The sequence below is a fragment of the Leopardus geoffroyi genome, chromosome E1 (assembly GCF_018350155.1).
Source record: "Leopardus geoffroyi isolate Oge1 chromosome E1, O.geoffroyi_Oge1_pat1.0, whole genome shotgun sequence".
Taxonomy (NCBI): domain Eukaryota; kingdom Metazoa; phylum Chordata; class Mammalia; order Carnivora; family Felidae; genus Leopardus; species Leopardus geoffroyi.
The window spans coordinates 59,542,684-59,562,425 of NC_059330.1; the positions used below are offsets into that span (position 1 = coordinate 59,542,684).

Below are 19,742 nucleotides of genomic sequence, written 5' to 3' on the forward strand. Positions count from 1 at the left end.
CTCGAGTTTACCGCGACCGCGCTTTCCTTTACGGTGTCCCCACTCGTGTGTGGCTGTCCAGGCGTGTTGGTTTTGGGAGCGTTCTGGTTGACGAGACTGGGATCCCTCTGTGCCTGCCCCTCTCGCTCTGTGTCACGCTCTGAAGACCGGTCCCTGCTGCCCCTTCCCCCTTCCCCCAGTCCCCTGCCGCTGGCTGTGGGGACGTCCCGGGACCTGCTCGGTGCCTCCTGTGCAGACAAGCTTCTGAGTGGTTCTGTCGTCTTCCTGTCGCACACTGCCCAAGTGTCTAACGTTCCCCACCTTCTTCCCCAGACTGTGGTCAGGGTTTGTCCTTTCTGCTCGGTGTGGGGGCCAGCGCGGGTCTCCCCTGTGGCCGTGCCCTCGAGCGCCCTCTGCCGTGCGTGCCGGCCGTGGAGGCTTCCTCTGCTCGAAGTGCCAGCCCCTCCATGTGTCACCGGGGTTGCTGCGTCCTCTTCTCACTGATTTGAAGGAATCCCTCGTCTTCTGGACGGCAGCCCTTTATCACTGTTAGGAATTGCGAACGTCCTCCCTGAATTATGGCTTGGTGTCCCTTAACGGACAGGAGCTCTTTACGTCCAAGTGGTCAGCTTGGTCAGTCTTTCACTACAGTGCGGACGTTTTGTGTCTTTAAGAAGACTTTCCTCCTGCCAAGATTTAAAAAGTATTCTTTTCTTTTTTTAAGTTTTCGTTTTTTATTTTGAGAGAGACAGAGTGCAAAATGGGGAGGGGCAGGGTGACAGAGAGAGAGAGAGAGAGAGAGAGAGAGAGAGAGAGAGAATATCCCAAGTAGGCTCTGCAGCGTTCACACAGAACCCAACATGGGGCTCGAACTCACAAAACCGCGGCACCATGACCTGAGCCAAAATCGAGAGTCGGCCGCTCACCTGCCCGAGCCCCCAGGCGCCCCCAAAAGGATTCTCTGTGTTCTTCCACAAGGGTTGTATTTTCGTCCATTACATTTAGGTCTCTAATCTACCTGAAACTGATTTTGTACATACTGTTATGTAGGAGTTCATATTCTTTTCCCCCCTCCAGTGGATACCTACCTGTTCCGTTACTATTTAATGCCGTCTTTGAACGAAATCGAGTTTCCATAGTGTGTGGGCGTGTTTCTGAGCTCTGTTCTGCTCCATGGGTCCTGCCTCTGTGTCAGGAAACTATTTTAATGAGCGTAGGTTTCCAGTGATTCCTGGTGTTTGGGAAAGCGAATTCCTCCTCTTTGTTCTTCTTCAGTCGCGTCTCGGCTGTTCTTGGTGCTTTGATCATCCAGGAGACTGTTGAACCAACTTGTAAATCAGTGGATTAATGATGGAGGAGACTCAGCGTCTTTACAACGTTGAGTCTACCAAACTGTGTTCTTTTTTAGGTGTCTTTCAGTAGTATTTCATAATTTCATACAAGTTTGCATCATTTGTTAGATATATTCCTAGATTCTGTGTATTAAAAAAATTTTTTTTAAATGTTTTTATTTATTTTTGAGACAGAGAGAGACAGAGCATGAGCAGGGGAGGGGCAGAGAGAGAGGGAGACACAGAATCCAAAGCAAGCTCCAGGCTCTGAGCTGTCAGCACAGAGCCCGACGCAGGGCTCAAACTCACGGACTGTGAGACCATGACCTGAGCCAAAGTTGGACGCTCAACCGACTGCCACCCAGGCACCCCGATTCTGTATATTTTTGATGTTATAAATGTTTACTATAAAACCTGTATTCTGTAAGTTTTTGCCAAGGAGTATGGAAAGGCCGTTGATTTTGGTACATTAATTTTATGTTTATCAGTTTTGCTCTTCTCTTACTGTTTCTTATAATTTATCTGTACACACTTTTTTGTTTTCTTAGTAGATATTTGGTGGGTATAAAATAACAAATAACAAGAAACTTAGCATCGATTCTGTAGTGTCATTTACTACAGAGAGCATGTCCACGTGCTTCCGACCATCTCAAAACTGGTTTTTTTTTTTAAATTTTTTTTTAACGTTTATTTATTTTTGAGACAGAGAGAGACAGAGCATGAACGGGGGAGGGTCAGAGAGAGAGGGAGACACAGAATCGGAAGGAGGCTCCAGGCTCTCAGCCATCAGCCCAGAGCCCGACGCGAGGCTCGAACTCACGGATCGCGGGATCGTGACCTGAGCTGAAGTCGGACGCTCAACCGACTGAGCCGCCCAGGCGCCCCTCAAAGCTATGTTTTAATAAGCAGTGTTTGTTTGTTGGTTTTGTTTGGGATCCAGGATCCAGCCCAGGTTCACATACTGCCTCTGCGGATATAGGTCCTTCTTTGCGTTTTTTCCAAGTGAAATTATTTTATTATTGTCTTTTTGTAGTGGGTTACTATAGTTACACATTGGTCTTTTAATAAATTATTATTACTAATAGACTTCAGCTTTTGGAGCAGTTTTAGTTTTATAGAGGAATTGAGAAGGAGACTTTGCCTGCACTCTCCCTGCCTCCCCCGCCCTCGGTTTCCATCGTCAAGGTCTGGCTTTGGTGTGGGACATTTGCCGCAGTTCGTGATCCGGTATCGGTCCAGTGTTATTAACTAGCTTCCAATGCAGCGTTGATCCAGTGTCATTCGCTAATGCCCATAGTTCACGTTAGATCACTCTGCGTCGTACGTGCTCTGGGTTTTGCCGGATACGTCATGGCACGCACTCACCATTACGGTGCCCTGCAGGGTAGTCTGACTGCCCTAAGAATCCCGTGCTCTACTGTTCGCCCCTCCTGCCTCCCCTCCCCGCCCCGGCAACCACAGCCGTCCACTGTCTCTGTAGGTTTACCTTTTCCAGAGTGACATTTAGTTGGGATCATACAGTGTGTAGCCTTCTAAGATTGGCTGTTTTCAACAAGGAGTGTGTTTCTGTGTCTTGATAGCTCGTTTCTTTTTACCACTGAGTAACGCTTCATTATTTGGATGGACCACGATTGAAGGACATCTTGCTCACTTCTGGTTTTTCTTGGCTGTTGTGAATAATGCTGTTATAAACCTGTGTGTGCGGGTCTTTGCATAGATGGAAGGTTTATGCTAATTCGAGCAAATACCTAGGAGTGCCATTGCTGGGTCAGATGGTCTGTTCGGCTTTCTAAGAAATGGCCAAATTGTCCTCGGAGGGGCTCCATCAGTTCGCCTTCCCAGCAGCAACGAAAGAGAGTTCCTGGCCCTCCCCATCCCACCTCCAGCGTGTTGTTGCCAGCGGTTGGATGTCGGCCCTTCTCATCAGCTGCTAGCTCAGCAGTGCTATCATCTCGTTGTTGTTGCAACTTGCCTTTGCTTAATGACCTGGTGTGGAGTCTTCCCAGGTGCTTAGGGGCCATCTGTAGCCTTCTTTACCCGTATCTTTGGCCCACTTTTCAACAGGGCTGTTTTCTTAGTCACTTTTTAGAATTCGTGTTGCAGTTTGGATACAGGTCCTTTATCAGATGTGCGTTTTGTAAAGACTTCCTCCCCCTCTCTGTGACTGACTCCTGTTTCCATTCACTCAACAGTGCCTGTTGTGTTTTCCGTGAACCCAGACCCGTTTTCTCTACAGTGTCCCACATTCTAGTTTAATCTGGCTTTTTCATAAGTTTATATCACGCTGGATTGAAAGCAAGACCAAACTTTGTGTGTCGTGCAAATAACTAGTCGTAAGAGCGCTGAGGGGGCCAAAGTACTTAATCAGGAAACAGATTTTGAGACACGAGTGTTGCCAGAGGTGAAGAGGGACATTTCACAATGACAAACGGTTAGGTCATCAGAAAGACGTAAACTGTCCTGGATATGTATGTGCTTGATAGGAGAGTTCAAAATACATAGAGCAAGATTGCCAGAAGCAAAGAGAGGAAGCACCCAATCCATAATTCCGGTTGGGGCTTTGGATAACCGTCTGTCAGTAACTGATAGGTTAAAACTAAGATTGATGATTAATAGTTTTCTCACAAAGAAAACTCCAGACATGATGTATTTTTTCTGGTGGAGAAGAAATCAGTTACCGATAGAAAAGACTGGAACAGTACTGTCAGTCGCTGTGAGTCCGTGAATGTAACGCCTGTGCCCAACGGCTGCAGGGTGCACATGTCAGGTGCAGGGGGGTGTCCTCCAAGAACGGCATGTCTCCATGAGGTCTGAAGGACTGAAATCATACAGAATCTATTCTGTGACTACAGAAGCTGGCCTCGTAGCATATCTGGAAAATCCTCAAACATTTGGAAACTGAATGACTCATGTCAAAAAAAGATATGACAAAGGAAAGGAAGGAAGAGTCCAAATGGAAGAATAATGAAAATAAGACTTGCCAGAATTTGCGGGATGCAGTTAACGCAGCGCACGCATGGAGACGTGTGCCCTTAAATCTTTTTGCAGAAAGGCAGAAAGGTGTAAAGTTAAAATCTCAGTCTCTCCTTTAAGAGACGAGAAAATGATGAACACACTAAACTCCCAGCAAGTAGAAGGAAGGACGTAACAGCACAAATCAGTAAAACAGAGAACGAGCAGTGGAGAGAGCTAACGTAGCTCACTTTTTTTTTTTTTTAAACTGACACGTCTCCAGCAAACAGATCAAGAGAACAGAGAGGACACAATCCACACTTAGAAATGAAAGACCAGACGTGCCCACATATCCTACAGATATCAAATACACGAGGACATACTAACATTTTATACCATTAAACTTAAATTAGAGGGGACATGCCTTACAAAATGCGACTTGTCAAAAGTGACCCAGGGGCACCTGGGTGGCCAGTCGGTTACTCTTGATTTCAGCTCGGGCGGTGGTGGTCGCAGTTGTGAGATGGAACCCCGCGTCAGCTCTGCCCCCACATCTCCATCTCTCTGTCTCTGCACCTCCCCCACTCGTGCATGTGCACAGGTACGTGTGTGCTCTCTCTCTCAAAAAAACCCCAAAATCCCAGAATGGACTAGAAAGCCTGAGTAGCCCTGTATCGATCAAAGAAATTGAATTTGTAGTTGAAATTCTATTTACAGATTGACTCCTGGATGAATGGATATTTTTCTTTTTCTTTTTCTTTTTTTTTTTTTAACGTTTATTTATTTTTGAGACAGAGAGAGACAGAGCATGAACGGGGGAGGGTCAGAGAGACAGGGAGACACAGAAACAGAAGTGGGCTCCAGGCTCTGAGCAGTCAGCACAGAGCCCGACGCGGGGCTCGAACCCACGGACCGCGAGATCATGACCCGAGCCGAAGTCGGACGCTCAACCGACAGAGCCACCCAGGCGCCCCTGGATATTTTTCTTTCAATATCATCTTACTAGCAAAATGTTTCCTGATTCGTGAAGCGTAAGGTGTACGGGTGGCGCCAGAACTGAGGAGCGGGTGCCCTGTGTCTGTACCGCGTGCCCGCACCGCCTACGCCAGGGACTGTGAGGTGCGGGTCGCGGACCCACAGCAGCAGCAGCAGCCGGGCCTTGGAACTTAGGAGAAATGCCGGCGATCGGCCCCAGACGCTCCATAAATCTGGTTTTCAAATGGTACAGGGCAGCAGAGAAATCAGTTAAGATTTTATATCTCTTAACACCAAGGGAATCATGTATTTTTTTTTTAAACCTTCAAGCTCTTATAAAGAAATAGTCCGAAGTCTTCCAGCGCTTTGGAAGAAACAGAATTTTTACTGACGGTCTTCCTTCAACTATTGCAGACAAACAGAAAGCGCCAGAAATCCTCAGAAAAGACAAGTCAAGTTTACCATGAAATTAACAGCTTTGTTTTTTTCTTTTTCTTTTTTCTTTGCTGCTCTCAATATGGATAAAGTAACAAAACAAATGCTACAGGGGACCTGGCACAAATGTTGCTCTTTACAAATTACAAGTGTGTGTTTTTGATAATTATGCATTGAAAGGCCTTTGTGGTCCATTTTTCAGCAGGATCGGTAACGAACTGCACGTTAGGCAGAATAAGAATGTCACTGTTTGATGGAGACTTGCAGGTTCAAAAACCAGTGACTTCTATTATTTAAATAATACTTATTTAGAATTACTCGGGGAGCGATCGGTCATTTAACTATAATCAAGGAAAGGCAGAGGAAGTGACAACAAAGCCACCGCGGCTTCGGCCTTAAGGATTCTGAGGGACGGGAAGTTTGCTTGTGGCTCAGGCTCCGGAGTTGCCGACCGCCACACTCGGTGGTCAAGCCCTGTTCTTCGGCCCCTGCTGCGCCCGGGCCAGCCCTTCCCACTCCTGGGCGGCTTCTGGAAAGAAGTCCTGTCCTCGGAGGACAGCCGCACGCATTACCCCACAGGGCGGGGACGCGGGATGACCGTCCAGATGCAGCCACGGCTCTGTCTCTGGGCTCACGGGGAAGTGCGGCCCCGGCAGCAATCCTGGAAGGCCCGCAGGAGGAGGCCACGTCAGTGTGGCTGGGACTTCTGTCCCACACTTGGAGACTTTGGCAGAAGGTGCACCGAGCGTCCTCTCCGAAACGGGGACGGCTTCTCTGGAGGCGCGCTGCTGTCCCCAGAAACCCCGCGCCCTTCTCTCCCGGCCCTTATTCTGCTGCTGCCTCTGCCACTGACTCGCCCGAGAAGACAGTCTTTTTTTTTTTTTTTAATGTTTAATATAACCTGACAGATAAAATGGATTGTAATGAATAAATTGTCCGAACCCTATTTGTATTTCTTTGTTTGAAATGGAAACATGGCCTTGAATACGTTTTTTCAAGAGAAAGGAGAGAGGCTCTGGTGAGGAATTCTCGCTGCTTGTGGCTTTGATGGGGGGTGGAGAGCCAAGCCCCTGCCTGAAAGCCTCGGGGTGCTCCGGGCGCCCTCTGTGCACGGGGTGGGGGGGGTGGGGAGCCTTGCACTTGTGTAGCCCGTCCAGGGTGGTTCCACCGAGACGACGTGGGAACGTGCCGTGGGACCAGAGAAACGGTTGTGCTCTGGATGCTGGTCTTCCACAGCTGTGTCTGCGATGGTGCAGGCCGCCCTTCGGGGGTTTGCAGGGCGGGAGCTCTGGCCTGAAGGTTGACCAGCCGCCCGGGGTCTTTCTGAGATGGGAATGAGATCTGCACGCTCACGAACTAGTAAGACTTGGTTCCCAAAGGCCGTTTTCCTCCATGCGATCGAACAGCGTTGATTTTCTTACTTCCCGGTGGGTCCACACTTCCACGTTTCTGCACACACAGCTAACGTGTAGGAGCCGGCCCCTCCTCAGAGGCAGCGTGGGTGCGTGTGCCGCGTGCAAGCCTCCCTCGGCGGTGGGCATCCCCGTGGCCTGTCTCCGATGAGAGTCCCTCCGTAACTAACAGTTGTGAAGCGGAAGCAGTTTGGAGAGTCCGAGGTTTCTTGCGACGCTGCCCCCCTCGGATGAGCATCAGAAGATGGGGAAGGTTCTGGCCGCCAGAGGGACTGGGTGGCCGAGGACCCACTGGAAGCCTGTCATTGGCGGCCGGCGGTCACAGGGAGTGGAAGGAAAAATCATGATTTCCTAGTACGTTAGAGCTACAGTATTTTAGCGAATTGCCACTAATTAACTTTGTATCTCAAACATTTTTCAAGAAACTTTTGACTTGGGAGAAATATAAAGTTTAGATTTTAGCTCAGAAGGCAAGGCCTGAGAACACAGTCTGCTGAAATGTATTTTATGTCACGCCTCTGTGCTGTGTTGGGGCCTTGTCGGCCTGTCCCCGGAAGGCACTTTCCCGACGGTCAGGCGGATGAAGTGGTGACGGCAGTGCGGTCAGGACCCTGCCAGCTGTATTTGGCCACTCCCCGCTGAGCCGAGGACGTTGTGGGCAGCAAATAACCCGCACACAGCGTGTTGCCAGCAGGTAAAAACGCGATGAATTCCCAGGGGTGTGGGGATGTCCCTGCCCAGTTAAAGGGTTCTCTTTGCCCTTCTCCCCCCACCCCAGCAGCGGGGGCTGCACGTCAGCAGGGGCAGGGTGGGTGCTGGGGAGTGGGCGCAGAGAGGCTCTCTCTTCCCCACCGTCCCCGGAGGCCCTTACGCCCTTTCCGCTCTGCCTGTCGGAGAGCTTGCGGAAGCCTTCTTCTGCAGGTGGCGCGTGATGCCTGCTGGTTATAAATATTAGAAGGATGTGGGAGTGTATTATCGTAAACCCTGGAGATGACCCTTTTCCTTCCTCTTAACAGTTTGAGTGCGTCTTGTCTTCTCAGAAAACACAAGTAATTTCTGTTGTGAAAGATTCCAAGAGCACACAGGTACCAAAGGAGCAGGAGTAACACAGCCCTGTCCCTAAACGCGCACCTGCACCGCCCGGCCCGAGAAGACCACCCTTCGTGGTTCAGTGCTGTCCTGTCGGTGCCACTGATCTGGGCCACCCGTCCCACGGACACAGAGTTCTCGTGGGCGGGGCAGCGCTCAGGTGCTAGCCATTTGTGCGTCACACACACAACCCTTTCCTTTTCTTCCCACAAGATGGGACTGTCGTCTGCGCAATGTTCTAAGACTTGCACCTTCGAAATCATGGCAAGCCTGGGGTGTCCCTCCGTGTCAGCACCCACCAGCCAGCTCAGTCTCCAAGCGCCGCGCGGCTTGGAGTGCCGTGTGCCACAGTGTGGACGTATGTGGGTCGCTCCTGCGCTTACCTGGTGAGGAGGAGGAGGAGACAGAGCTCAGGCCAGCCGCGTCCTCCCTGCTGGCATTTAGATAGCTGGCAGGTTTTTACCAGCAAGAGTACCGTACGTCCTCGCACGTACGTTTCTCCGTGCGGATGCAGCTTTTCCTGTGGGATGGACACGTGCGAGTCAAAGGCATGTACGTTTGAAGCCTGCACGTGCTAGCGAACGGCTTTCTGAAAAAGCTTCCTTATTTACACGCCTGCCAACAATAAACCGATGCCCTGTGGAACACCTGCTGATCTGTTCATCTTTTACATTTCTTTCCGCTCTGCTGGATGAAGACAAACGCAGAGGCAGATAGATGGTTCTCGTTGTAATCTGTGTTTCCACGATCCATCCAGAGCGTGAAGCTCTCTCCCCAGTCCTCCATCATACCCGCCGCTTCTGCGGGTTGCACGTTTGTATCCTTTGCCTGTTTGCGTGTCTCTTGTTTCGTCTTCACTGGTCCGAGCAGAAGCTCACACACACGCACCCTCCAAACATCCTGTCACGTGCGCGGTGCCCACTGTGTTCTCGAGTTGCTTGTCATTGGTGTGTGGCTTATCAGATTTATGTAATTTTTATCTTACTGTATTTCTCTTTAAGTCTTCTAAGTTTTGTGAATTAAGAGGCCTTTCTTGCACCAAAATAAATAAAAACCTTTTATTCTGTTTTTATGTTTAGTTTTAAAATCTATCTAGGGGTGCCTGGGTGGCTCAGTCAGTTGGGTGTCCGACTTCGGCTCTGGTCATGACCTCGTGGCTCATGAGTTTGAGCCCCATGTTGGGCTCAGAGCCTGGAGCCTGCTTTGGATTCTGTGTCTCCCTGTCTCTCTGCCTCTCCCCCACTCACGCTCTCTCTCTCTCAAAAATAAATAAACATTAAAAAAAAAAGAAAAATCTATCTAGATTTTTTTTGTACATAGAATCTCAGCAATATTGAATGGCTAGTTAGATTTTATAGTATCGCATACTGAATCGTTCATTCTTCACGGAGTTAAAATGCCACCTTCGTTATAATTATATATGTGGGTCTATTTCTGGACTTTCTCTGTTGATTTGTTTTTCTCGTCCTCCCTAATACCATCCTGTAATTACCATAGATTTATAGTATATTTAATATCTGCCAGTGCGAGTCCCTACTCATTATTCTTCCTTTAAAAATGGTGGGTTTTTTTTGTTTGTTTGTTTGTTTGTTTTTTTGCGCTATTCTTGTGCATTTCTCTTCTGCACTAACTTAAGAACCAGCTTGTCAAATTCCATCAAGGAACACTCCCGCTGGTATTTTGATCGGGCATGCACTCGCTGCATAGATTCATTAGGGAAGCGCTGACATCCGTAGCATCCTCCGGTGAGAGTATTTAGAGACGGCGTTTCCAGCGTTCTCTCACGTAGTGCAGTGACGACCGGCAGGCCAGCAGAGGAGGGCGGGGTGGCGAGGCGACGTGGCACAGGATGTGTGTGCCCCTCCCGGGGTACAGGTGTCTGCTCCCTCGCGCACACACACCCGTGTCCCTGGACGTGGCCTCATCCTGCGATCAACAGATCTGGTGCTGCGCTGTGTGTGTCGAGAAAGCCTCCGCCGGCCACCCTCGTGACAGACTTCCCTCGGGCCTCTTTGGTTCTCTGCCCTCCATCCTGTTTTCCTGTTGCGCTTAAACAATCCTCCTGGCGCCACCAGAGGCCACGTTTGTGGCTCCACTGTAGGAAACACGGCCACCTTCGCTGTCAGCGTGCAGAGTTGATTCCTGCCGGCGTCACCACTCACCTGTCCGTGCCGAGGAAGGGCGAATCAGCGAAGGTGTTCCGTGCAGAAGAATTGCTTAAACGGGTTGCCTTTGAGTGAGACTTGTGACCGTCTCTCTAAAGATGAGGAACGTCCTTGTCTGCGTTTACCAGTAATCACTGGAGTGTTTTCGAGTACTGAGCGGTACAGGCTGTCCAGAAAAATATTGCTCTTAGCGGATTCACGTTAATAAGTTACTGTTTGTGATTTTGCAAAATCAGAGGGCCGAATCCACTTGTATCCCCTCAGTGTGATTGTTTAAATCATCTGGAGGTTTAAGCGCTTACGGGCGTCTCTGAAGTAGAAGGTGCCGTGGGGAAAACACGCACATCGGAGGGGCCTCGGCGGCTCCCCAGAGCTCATCCCCCTGACAGGCGGGGCGCTCGGCAGTTCCATAAGCCCACCCGGAAGCTACAGAGGCAACTGGTGTGCACGCACATCCTTTGAGTTTGTAAGAGGAGGCTGTGGTTTGGGTCCCAGGGGTGGGAGCAGAAGGTAAACGCTGGAGCCGGTGCGGTGGGACACATGCAGGGGAGTCCCGCTGCGGGGAGGGACTCGCGTTCCCAGGACACGGCCAGCCGCTGGCACCTGCAGGGGAGCTCCGGGGCGGGGCCCTAGACCGTGACGGCCGCCCTGCACTCGCGCCCCCGGGCAGGTGGCGGGCGGCTGTTACTTGCAGCGTGTAGAAGCAGCAGCTCGAGACCGCCCCGACCACCAGGCCCCACGTGTCCTACCTTCCTCGTGGTGCGGGCGTGGGTTGGCGGTCCAGTCCAGGAGGCCTAACTCCCACGCGCCCCGTGTTTTGTTTTCCAGAACTACACGCAGTACATCCCTCTGTCTATCTATGACCTGCAGACGTGGATGGGCAGCCCCTCGATATTCGTCTACGACTGCTCCAACGCCGGCTTGATCGTCAAGTCCTTCAAACAGTTCGCCCTGCAGAGGGAGCAGGAGCTGGAGGTGAGGCCCTCGCGCCCCCGACGGGTGTCCGCTGCAGGCCGGGGCGCCTGTGGAGGTGGGGGCCGGACTCTCCGCAGGGCTCCCCTCATTCTCCCACTGGGAGGGCTGTCCCAGCGCTCCGGGCAACGTGGGACATTCGATGACAGAGCTCGGGAGGTACTCGGCACAAACTTACGGGCCTGTTTTTAACATCTCGTTTTACTTGGTGTCATTTAAAAAATTTTTTTAATGTTTATTTTATTTTTGAGAGAGACAGAGACAGAGTGAGCAGGGGAGGGGCTGAGAGAGAGGGAGACACAGAGTCCAAAGCAGGCTCCAGGCCCCGAGCTGTCAGCACAGAGCCGGATGCGGGGCTCGAACTCACGAATCGTGAGATCATGAGCTGAGCCGAAGTCGGACGCTCAACCAACTGAGCCACCCAGGCGCCCTGCTTAGTGTCATTTCGAATGTGACCATTAGTTAAGTGCTGACATGACTAGAGCTGGTTTGTGCTCCAGTGGCCTCTGCCTCTGGGATAAATGTTAAAATAAAGCAGATTTTAGGAGAAACGGCCCCATATCTGGGCATTGCCATCAGTTCTACGTCTTTGTTATTGTCCCTGGTGTGTGTGTGTGTGTGTGTGTGTGTGTGTGTGTGTGTGTGCGCATGCACAGTTGTGGTTGCATGTGCGCACACGTTTGTGCACATATGTGCATGTGTGTGCATGCGTGTTCGTGATTGTGTTTGTGCGGGGTTGTTTGCGTGTGTGCATGGCTGTGTGTGTGCATATTGTGTTTGTGTGTGCGCACGTGTGCATGTTGTGTTTGTGTGTGCGCGTGTGCGTGTGTGCATGTTGTGTTTGTGTGCGCGTGCGCGTGTGCGTGTGTGTATGTTGTGTTTGTGCACGCGTGTGCGTGTGTGCATGTTGTGTTTGTGCGCACATGTGCGTGTGCGTGTGTGTTCATATTGTGTTTGTGCGCGTGCGCGTGTGTGTGCATGTTTGTGCACGTGTGTGTGTGCATGTTGTGTTTGTGCGCACGTGTGTGTGTGCGTGTGTGCGTGTGTGCATGTTGTGTTTGTGTGTGCTCATGTGTGTGTGCGTGTTGTGTGTGCGCGCGTGTGCGTGTGTGTGCATGTTGTTTGTGTGTGTGCACGTGTGTGCGCGCGTGTGCGTGTGTGCATGTTGTGTTTGTGTGCGCGTGTGCGTGTGTGCATGTTGTGTTTGTGTGTGCTCACGTGTGTGTGCATATGTTTGTGCACGTATGTGCATGTGTGTGCATGCGTGTTCGTGATTGTGTTTGTGCGGGGTTGTTTGCATGTGTGCATGGCTGTGTGTGTGCACACGTGTGCATATTGTGTGTGTGTGCATGTTGTGTTTGTGCGCGCGTGTGCGTGTGTGCATGTTGTGTTTGTGCACACGTGTGCATGTTGTGTTTGTGTGTGCACACGTGTGTGTGTGCATGTTGTGTGTGCACGTGTGTGTATGTTGTGTGTGTGCATGTTGTGTTTGTGCGCACGTGTGTGTGTGCGTGTGTGTGCATGTTGTGTTTGTGTGTGCTCACGTGTGTGTGCATGTTGTGTTTGTGCGCGCGCGTGTGTGTGCGTGTGTGCATGTTGTGTTTGTGTGTGCTCATGTGTGTGTGCATGTTGTGTGTGTGCGCACGTGTGCGTGTGTGTGCATGTTGTTTGTGTGTGTGCACGTGTGTGCATGTTGTGTGTGTGTGCGTGTGCGTGCATATGTTTGTGCACGTATGTGCATGTGTGTGCATGCGTGTTCGTGATTGTGTTTGTGCGGGGTTGTTTGCGTGTGTGCATGGCTGTGTGTGTGCACACGTGTGCATATTGTTTGTGTGTGTGTGCATGTTGTGTTTGTGTGCGCGTGTGCATGTGTGCATGTTGTGTTTGTGTGTGCGCACGTGTGTGTGTGCATGTTGTTTGTGCACGCGTGTGTGTGCATGTTGTGTGTGTGCGTGTGTGTGCATGTTGTGTTTGTGTGTGCTCACGTGTGTGTGTGCATGTTGTGTTTGTGCGCGCATGTGCGTGTGTGTGCATGTTGTGTTTGTGTGCGCGCGCACGCGCGTGTGTGTGTGTGCGCGCGCAGAGGAGCTGGGAGAGCCAGTACAGCGCTCTGCTCACGAGCAGACATTTCACTTGGTTGTTTTAGTTAATATTTGATGTTGGAACCAAACAGCGAATTCTGAAGGGAAATTGTGGAGGCATTTTCAATTAAGAGACCTTCATCCCGTGGCCTGCATGCGAGTGTAGGAATAGAATATTCTGCAGCCTCGAGGGGGTCATGAATTCTGATTGGTTGCGGTGCAGGAAATTCTCAGTTCCGGAGCAAAAATGGTCCTGAGTACATGTTTCCTCCAGCCTTTTTGGGTCGATTCAGTTTCAATGTATTGTTGTGCTTTTTGTGCTTCATCAGAGGATGTGGCAGAAGTAATCAGCAGTAACATCTGAAATTCTGCGTGGTAGGATTTAAAATGAACATGTCACACACTTGAATATTTTATATTTGTCAATCGAGTCCCTGTGCAGGGCATCGCAGAAGAGAGACTGGTAAATGCAGCGCCCTTTGACCTCGAAGGTAGAGTCCCGCCCCTCAAGTCCTGAACTTGCATTCTGCGATAAGAGCGGGGGGGACCGCGTCTCGTGTTGTCTGATCGTTACCTTGTGTTTAGGCCTTTCGCCCACGTCTACCCAAGGGACGGCTTCTCCCATGAGCGCTAAAGTCTCGTCAGGTAATGAATATGGCAATAAAAGGTTTTCTTTTTACATTTAACATATGTAAGTAAAAATGCCAGAGAAGGCTGCCCGATTTTTATCCCAACTCACGAGCTTCAGGGTGGTTAAGGAGGGACGGACCGCCGGCCACAGCCCATCGCGGCGTGGCGGGCGCAGCCTGGGCGCGGACCTCGCCGCACCGTGCGGGTCCCCTCTGCCAGTTCTGTCGTGTTCTCTGCGTGTCGCCACGGCTCACGCAGCCTCAGAAACCGTTCATCTGGTTGAGCGCGACAAAAAAGATGTCCACGCGTCTTTTTGGGGGGGAAAAGTGTTTAATTGACTCACTCCTCCCCGGGGGAGAGCAAATGAGAAATACGCTATCTGAGGTGCTGGATCCGTGGCAGCACCGAGTCGCGCCGCGTGCCTTGCGATCAGCTCTCTTATGTGTCTTCTCTCCTCTAACGACCGCGTGCTGAGTCTCGTGTGTTGCCGCCACACCTACTACGGCTGGCCGCTGTCCAGCTGGCCTCTCGCGTAAACAGCAGAAAGTAAAATGATAAAATTGGCTCCCACCTCATATCTTAATGTTTGTTTTAGCCGTTTCATCGGATGCTGGACAAACAGAAGTCCTCTGTAGCCGCTTTGCTTTATTCTTCTGAGAAATTCTTACCTCCTCTTCCGTGGGTCAAGTGCCGTCAACTTACAGTAAGCACGCGGCAGGCGTTTTAGTGGGTAGATGGTGATGTGTGAGCTAAGAGACGTTGGCAGGTAAAGTGGTTTGTGCCAGTGTTGAAAAGGCAGAGGGTCAGACGATCGCACAGAAGGCAGGGAGAGATGGCAGCTCGGGCCGGGGCGCCTCGGCGGTGCACGCAGTGGTGCAGGGGGGAGGGCACGCGTGGGGAGGGGAGGGCGGTCGTCGGCTCTCACGCTGGCCGTGGCCCCATCTCGTGGCGGGACGGGGAGACCCCCCCCCCGAGGAGTGCGGCAGGTTCAGGGGGCGGCACCTCCCGGGAGAGCACAGCACCAGCGCGGCTCAGAGCCGGAGGCTGGTCACAGCCTGGGGGACGCATCCTCCGTCACTCAGGCATCTTCCGCACGTGTCATTGGGTCACGTTGCTCTGTGACTTGGAAGTTAGAGGAAGTCTTCAGACCCCTCTCCTTTCAATGTCTCTTCACGACAAGTATTTCTAGGATTGCCAGATTAGCGTATGGCAGGACTTGGAAGATCAGACGGTCCAGAGCCCAGTGGTGGGGGAACCGAGCCTGGCGCCACACCTCCCGGCCAGGGCCCTGCGCCCGTGGCCTTCTGGTGCCTCCAGCGAGCATCTCTGTCGATGCAGATGGTATGCTTGTGTTGGCACTGCTTGATTCACAGATTTGAGGTTATCTGTGGGCTTTCTGCTATCCTACAAACCAAAACAGAGCTGCCGTCACTTCTATTTAAAGAAGTGGAGAAATTATGTTGAGTTTTGGTGGCAAAGACGCGTGGTAGCTCTAAGTCCCGTTTGCTGTGTGCAGGAGTGAGTTCTAAAGAGCTCCAGCAGGGCGTGGACCACCAACCACCACCGCCCCCGCCCCCCCCCCCCCGGCCGTCTCCCCACGGCCCTCGCGTTACGTCCCGGTTTGGGGTTTTCTGTGCTTCGTAGCCTTTGCAGATTGAAACAACAGCTGTATGTTTTTGCTTCTGGTTTCATCAGGAATCAGTCACATCTATGGTTTCGTAGCTCTGCAACGTTGACTTTTACGGCAGCCCTCCGTTCCCTGCCTGTGACGGAGCCCCGGGCTTTGTGTGTCGGCCGCTTCTAAAACGTGACCGACGTCAAGCCTTGACTCCTTGATCGCATCCACGTAAACACCTCATTCGGTGGCTAAATCGGGTGCTGTGGTTTCCGTTTGCGTAACGGTTTTTGTTTGCTTCTTGGATCTTCCTGGAGGCTTTCTCTTTTCTTCTTGACTTAGCTCTTTAGTGTTTCCCGGGTTCCCAGATTGGCTGGGATTGCGTCGCGTCTCGGAATGTGCCTTGCCCGGAGGGTCTTCCTCCCCGGCCCCCTGCTCCTCGAAGGCGCCTCCCGGAGCCGCCGTCCTGGGCCTCCCTTAATTGGGAGCAGCCACTGTTTTCCAAACCCCACCCCCCCCCCCCCCCGCCTCTTCCTTGGTTTTTCTCCTTCCTTCTGGTAGGGCCGACTCTCAGGTCACAACCTGAGGAAGGATGTGCGGGGTGAGCTTTCCCAGCCCTTCAGTGTCCGCGTCTGGATGCTTCCGGTGGGAAGGCAAAAGCAGCTCACTGTTGGTTTGCAAACACGTAGCGCTTGGTCGTGGTTGGGAGGGCCTGGGAGGCCCGCAACATCGTTACTCATGTGCGGTCGGGGGCCCGGGCCGCTCTCACCCTCCGCTCTGGCACCCTCGGCCGGTGGTGTTTTCTCCTGACGGTTGCGGCGTGCGGTGCGTGAGGCGGGAAGAGGCGGGGCACCCCTGCGCAGCGGACCTCCCTTCTGTCCGTGGCTGGCGCTGGGTGCCCGGCCCCCGCCGTGGTTGGGGGCGGTGGGCGGGAACGGAGTGGGGGACGAGCGTCTGCAGCGCTGTCGTGTGCGGGAGGCCTGTTCCCGCTCGGCCCGGAAGACGCCCGGGAGGCAGGTGAGTGCACGGGCGTCCGGTGGCGGGAGCCGCAGCGCGCCTTCTCCCGGGGACAGGTGGGGCTCAGCCGCGTGCCCGCCTCGGTCCCGACCGCCTGTCCTCCTCGGCGTGGGACCGCCGCTCGGGTGGTTCTAGGTGGTGGCCGCGGCGGGGGCTGCGAGCGTTTCCCCGGGACGCTTCCCGCACCAATCGGTGCGGCGCTCGGCGGCGCCGCGTCTTGTCTTCCCACTCGCCGGCGCCCTGCAAGGCTCTTACCGCGACGCCTCCGAGTAAACCCTGATTCTGCCCTCCGTTCTCCGCACGGTCTGTGCGACCCGTGCCGCCGGCTGCCACCGGCCCGCGGAGACCTGCCACACGGACGCTCATGTTCGTGGCGAGGAACAGACTTGCTCCTACAGCGTCACCGAGTCCACGGTGACGGAACCGCCCGACGATTTTCCATTCGAAACCCCGCGTGTGAACATCAGCCTCACGTATCCATCGCTGCGACTAAACCTCACGTCAGGCAGCTAAACTAAGTGATTCTGACGAAAAGCGACTAACGTCAGAATCTTCACGTCTCCTCAGGACACGTTAGTTACGTGTGCATCCGCACAACTGATGCATCCTGTCCCAAGGTCTCACGGTTCCTTTGCTGCTGCAAAGGAACAGACATTGTGTGGATGCCCGTGGCCTCCCCAGCCAAGTCTGCGGTCCGTGCCAGGGTCATACTCGTGGCGCCCGCGGGTGACCCCCCAAAACCACAGGTTAGTTCCCAGCTTGCCTGGAGAGAGGCACGTGTCGTGACTGCCATTCGCTGCCTGGAATCTGCTCTCCAGGCACTTGCCACAGGCACGCCGGGCGCTTCGGGATACGGCCCCGCCACGTAGCTTCCGCGTGGCTCGGGGCGCGTCCGGCTCCAAGGCTCCAGTCGCCCCCGTCGCCCCCAGTCCGGCTGCAGAGGAACCAGAAGGCGGTTACCTAACTGTGTCAACGTTGTCCTTTAGGCTTAAAATGATGCTGATTTGTGGGTTTGTAAACGGCGTCCCCTTCTTTTCTCAGTTGCCTCCGTTTCCCCAGGTGCTAACTTTTCTGTTAGGTTTACGTGGACTGTTGTGTTCGATGCTACAGGCTTGAGAGGACTCTGTGCCCTCTGCCAGGAAGAATGGAGAGAAACCCCCGTGTGTTCGTGTTCATGGGCGGAAATCATCAGGGGAAGCGGCTGGGACTGGGCTGTCTGTGGGGCGAGGTCACTGTGTGGGGGCGTTACATTCCTGGGCTGCCGTGGGCCACACTCGCGGCTCTGCCCTGCTTCACCCCAGACTCGCCAGTAACTCTGTCTAGCGAAGAAGGTGCCAGCGCTTTCTGTCAAGGGCCGGTGCGGCTGCTCAGCACACAGCTGAGCCCCAGGCTGTCCTGATGACAGGTGTTCCGGTGAGCCCGCATTTCCAGCCCATGCCACGCGAGGCTGTGGCCGGTGATCCCCCTTCCCCTCTGCGTCTCTGCACACACTCTGGACGGTTTCATGCCCTTTTCCTAATGACAGCTGGCCAAGTTCACCCTCTCCTCTGTGCCTTGTACTTTATGCACGGTAAGCAGTAAGAATTCACAACAGCAAAGGTTTTCAAAACAAGGTGTTAAAGAAACGAATATATACCTGGTATTCGCTCTCACAGAACAGAAGAGAATTTCACTTGTAACTTAAAAAGAAATTCTGCCATTTCAACTGTTTACAGGAGGGTGAGGAGGGGCTCATCTAAAAAGAAATCCAGCAGAGGCCCCTTTAATTGGGATTCTCACCTGACTGGGGAGACGAGTGCCCTCCATTATGGACATAAAGGACCCAGTGGGGCAGGCCGGCCCTCTGGCTCTGGGGGGCTGCCCTGCTGCCCAGAAGTGGGGAAGGCTCGTGGTGAGGCAGCCTCAAGGGCATCGGACGGTCGCTGCCAGGCCCGGGAAACGAGGGGCCGTGTAGGGTGGGGAGGGCTGTCTGGGGAGGCGCTGAGCAGAGCTGGGCTCCCCGTGCCGAGGCCGCGGTTGCTGGCCGGTGGATACGGCTCCCGTTCACTCGGGCCACGTGTGCTGTTTGCAGAGTGTTGTGTATGCCATCCTGTCGACAGCCTGTGTGGCAGGAGGAGCTCCCCGGGGCTGGGACCCATGCCCCGTCCCTGGACTTCTCACTCGGCAGCTTTTACGTTCCTCACCCGTAATGTGAAGGTCTGGGGAAAAAGGGAAGTGATTTCTCTGCGCGAAGAGTTTCGGAGCCCTCACGGCTGAGGGTGTCAGGCCTCCCCCTGGGCGAGCGAGTGTGTCTGTGGTCACTCACCTTTCAGGGTGCAGCTCCAGTTCTGCTTCCCTCGTGGGCACTCCCCTGGCCTGGACGCTCCCCGGGTCTGGACGCTCCCCTGGCCTGGACGCTCCCCGGGTCTGGACGTTCCCCCAGCCTGGATGCCCCCCTAGATCTGGATGCTCCCCTGGATCTGGATGCTCCCCTGGCCTGGACGCCCCCCTGGCCTGGACGCTCCCCGGGATCTGGATGCTCCCCACGTCTGGATGCTCCCCCAACCTAGGTAGTCCCCAGGTCTGCACACTCCCCCCCGCCCCCCGGCCTGGACGCTCCCCAGGCCTGACTGCATGCAGCAGTGTGTTACACGGATAATTTGACAATTAATTATATGTCATTTTGCAGTGTCTCTTCTGTTGGCATTGTCGGCTGTAAGTTACATCTATTATGTAAACCTGTCAGGGTTGCCTCGTTTGAGGTAGATGTTCAGGAAATATTTACAGATGTGGCCTCGTAAGTAAACGTACATCTGAATAAACTCCCTTTAGTTATTTTCTTTTGATACGTTCATGATTCATCAGATATGCTTGGTCTTGGAATGGCGTGCATGAAACAAAAAAAAACAAATGATAATCCAGATTCATGAATATAATATACTCTTTGCAGCCATCATAAAACAGGGAGCTTCTCCGAAGGTAAATCTAGAGTTTAATCCTTTCAGCTCCTGGCCGCACCCTGGGATGCAGTGCAGGACCCTGTTCCTGACCTGCTCCCTCCCCCGGGATCTCCCGACCACCCACTGGGCTGGAGCCCGAGGAACCCAGGT

At 53.1% G+C, this 19,742-nt stretch overlaps 1 protein-coding gene across 6 annotated transcripts in view; it reads left to right on the forward strand.

Moving 5' to 3' along the window:
• Positions 1–19,742, forward strand: part of RPTOR (regulatory associated protein of MTOR complex 1) — a 334,714-nt gene that overhangs the window by 139,078 nt on the left and 175,894 nt on the right. For all 6 annotated transcript variants that reach the window (XM_045489812.1, XM_045489813.1, XM_045489815.1 and 3 more), the window contains one exon: positions 11,167–11,313. In XM_045489812.1, coding sequence (XP_045345768.1) covers positions 11,167–11,313 — 147 coding nt within the window. The remainder of the gene's footprint in view (positions 1–11,166; positions 11,314–19,742) is intronic.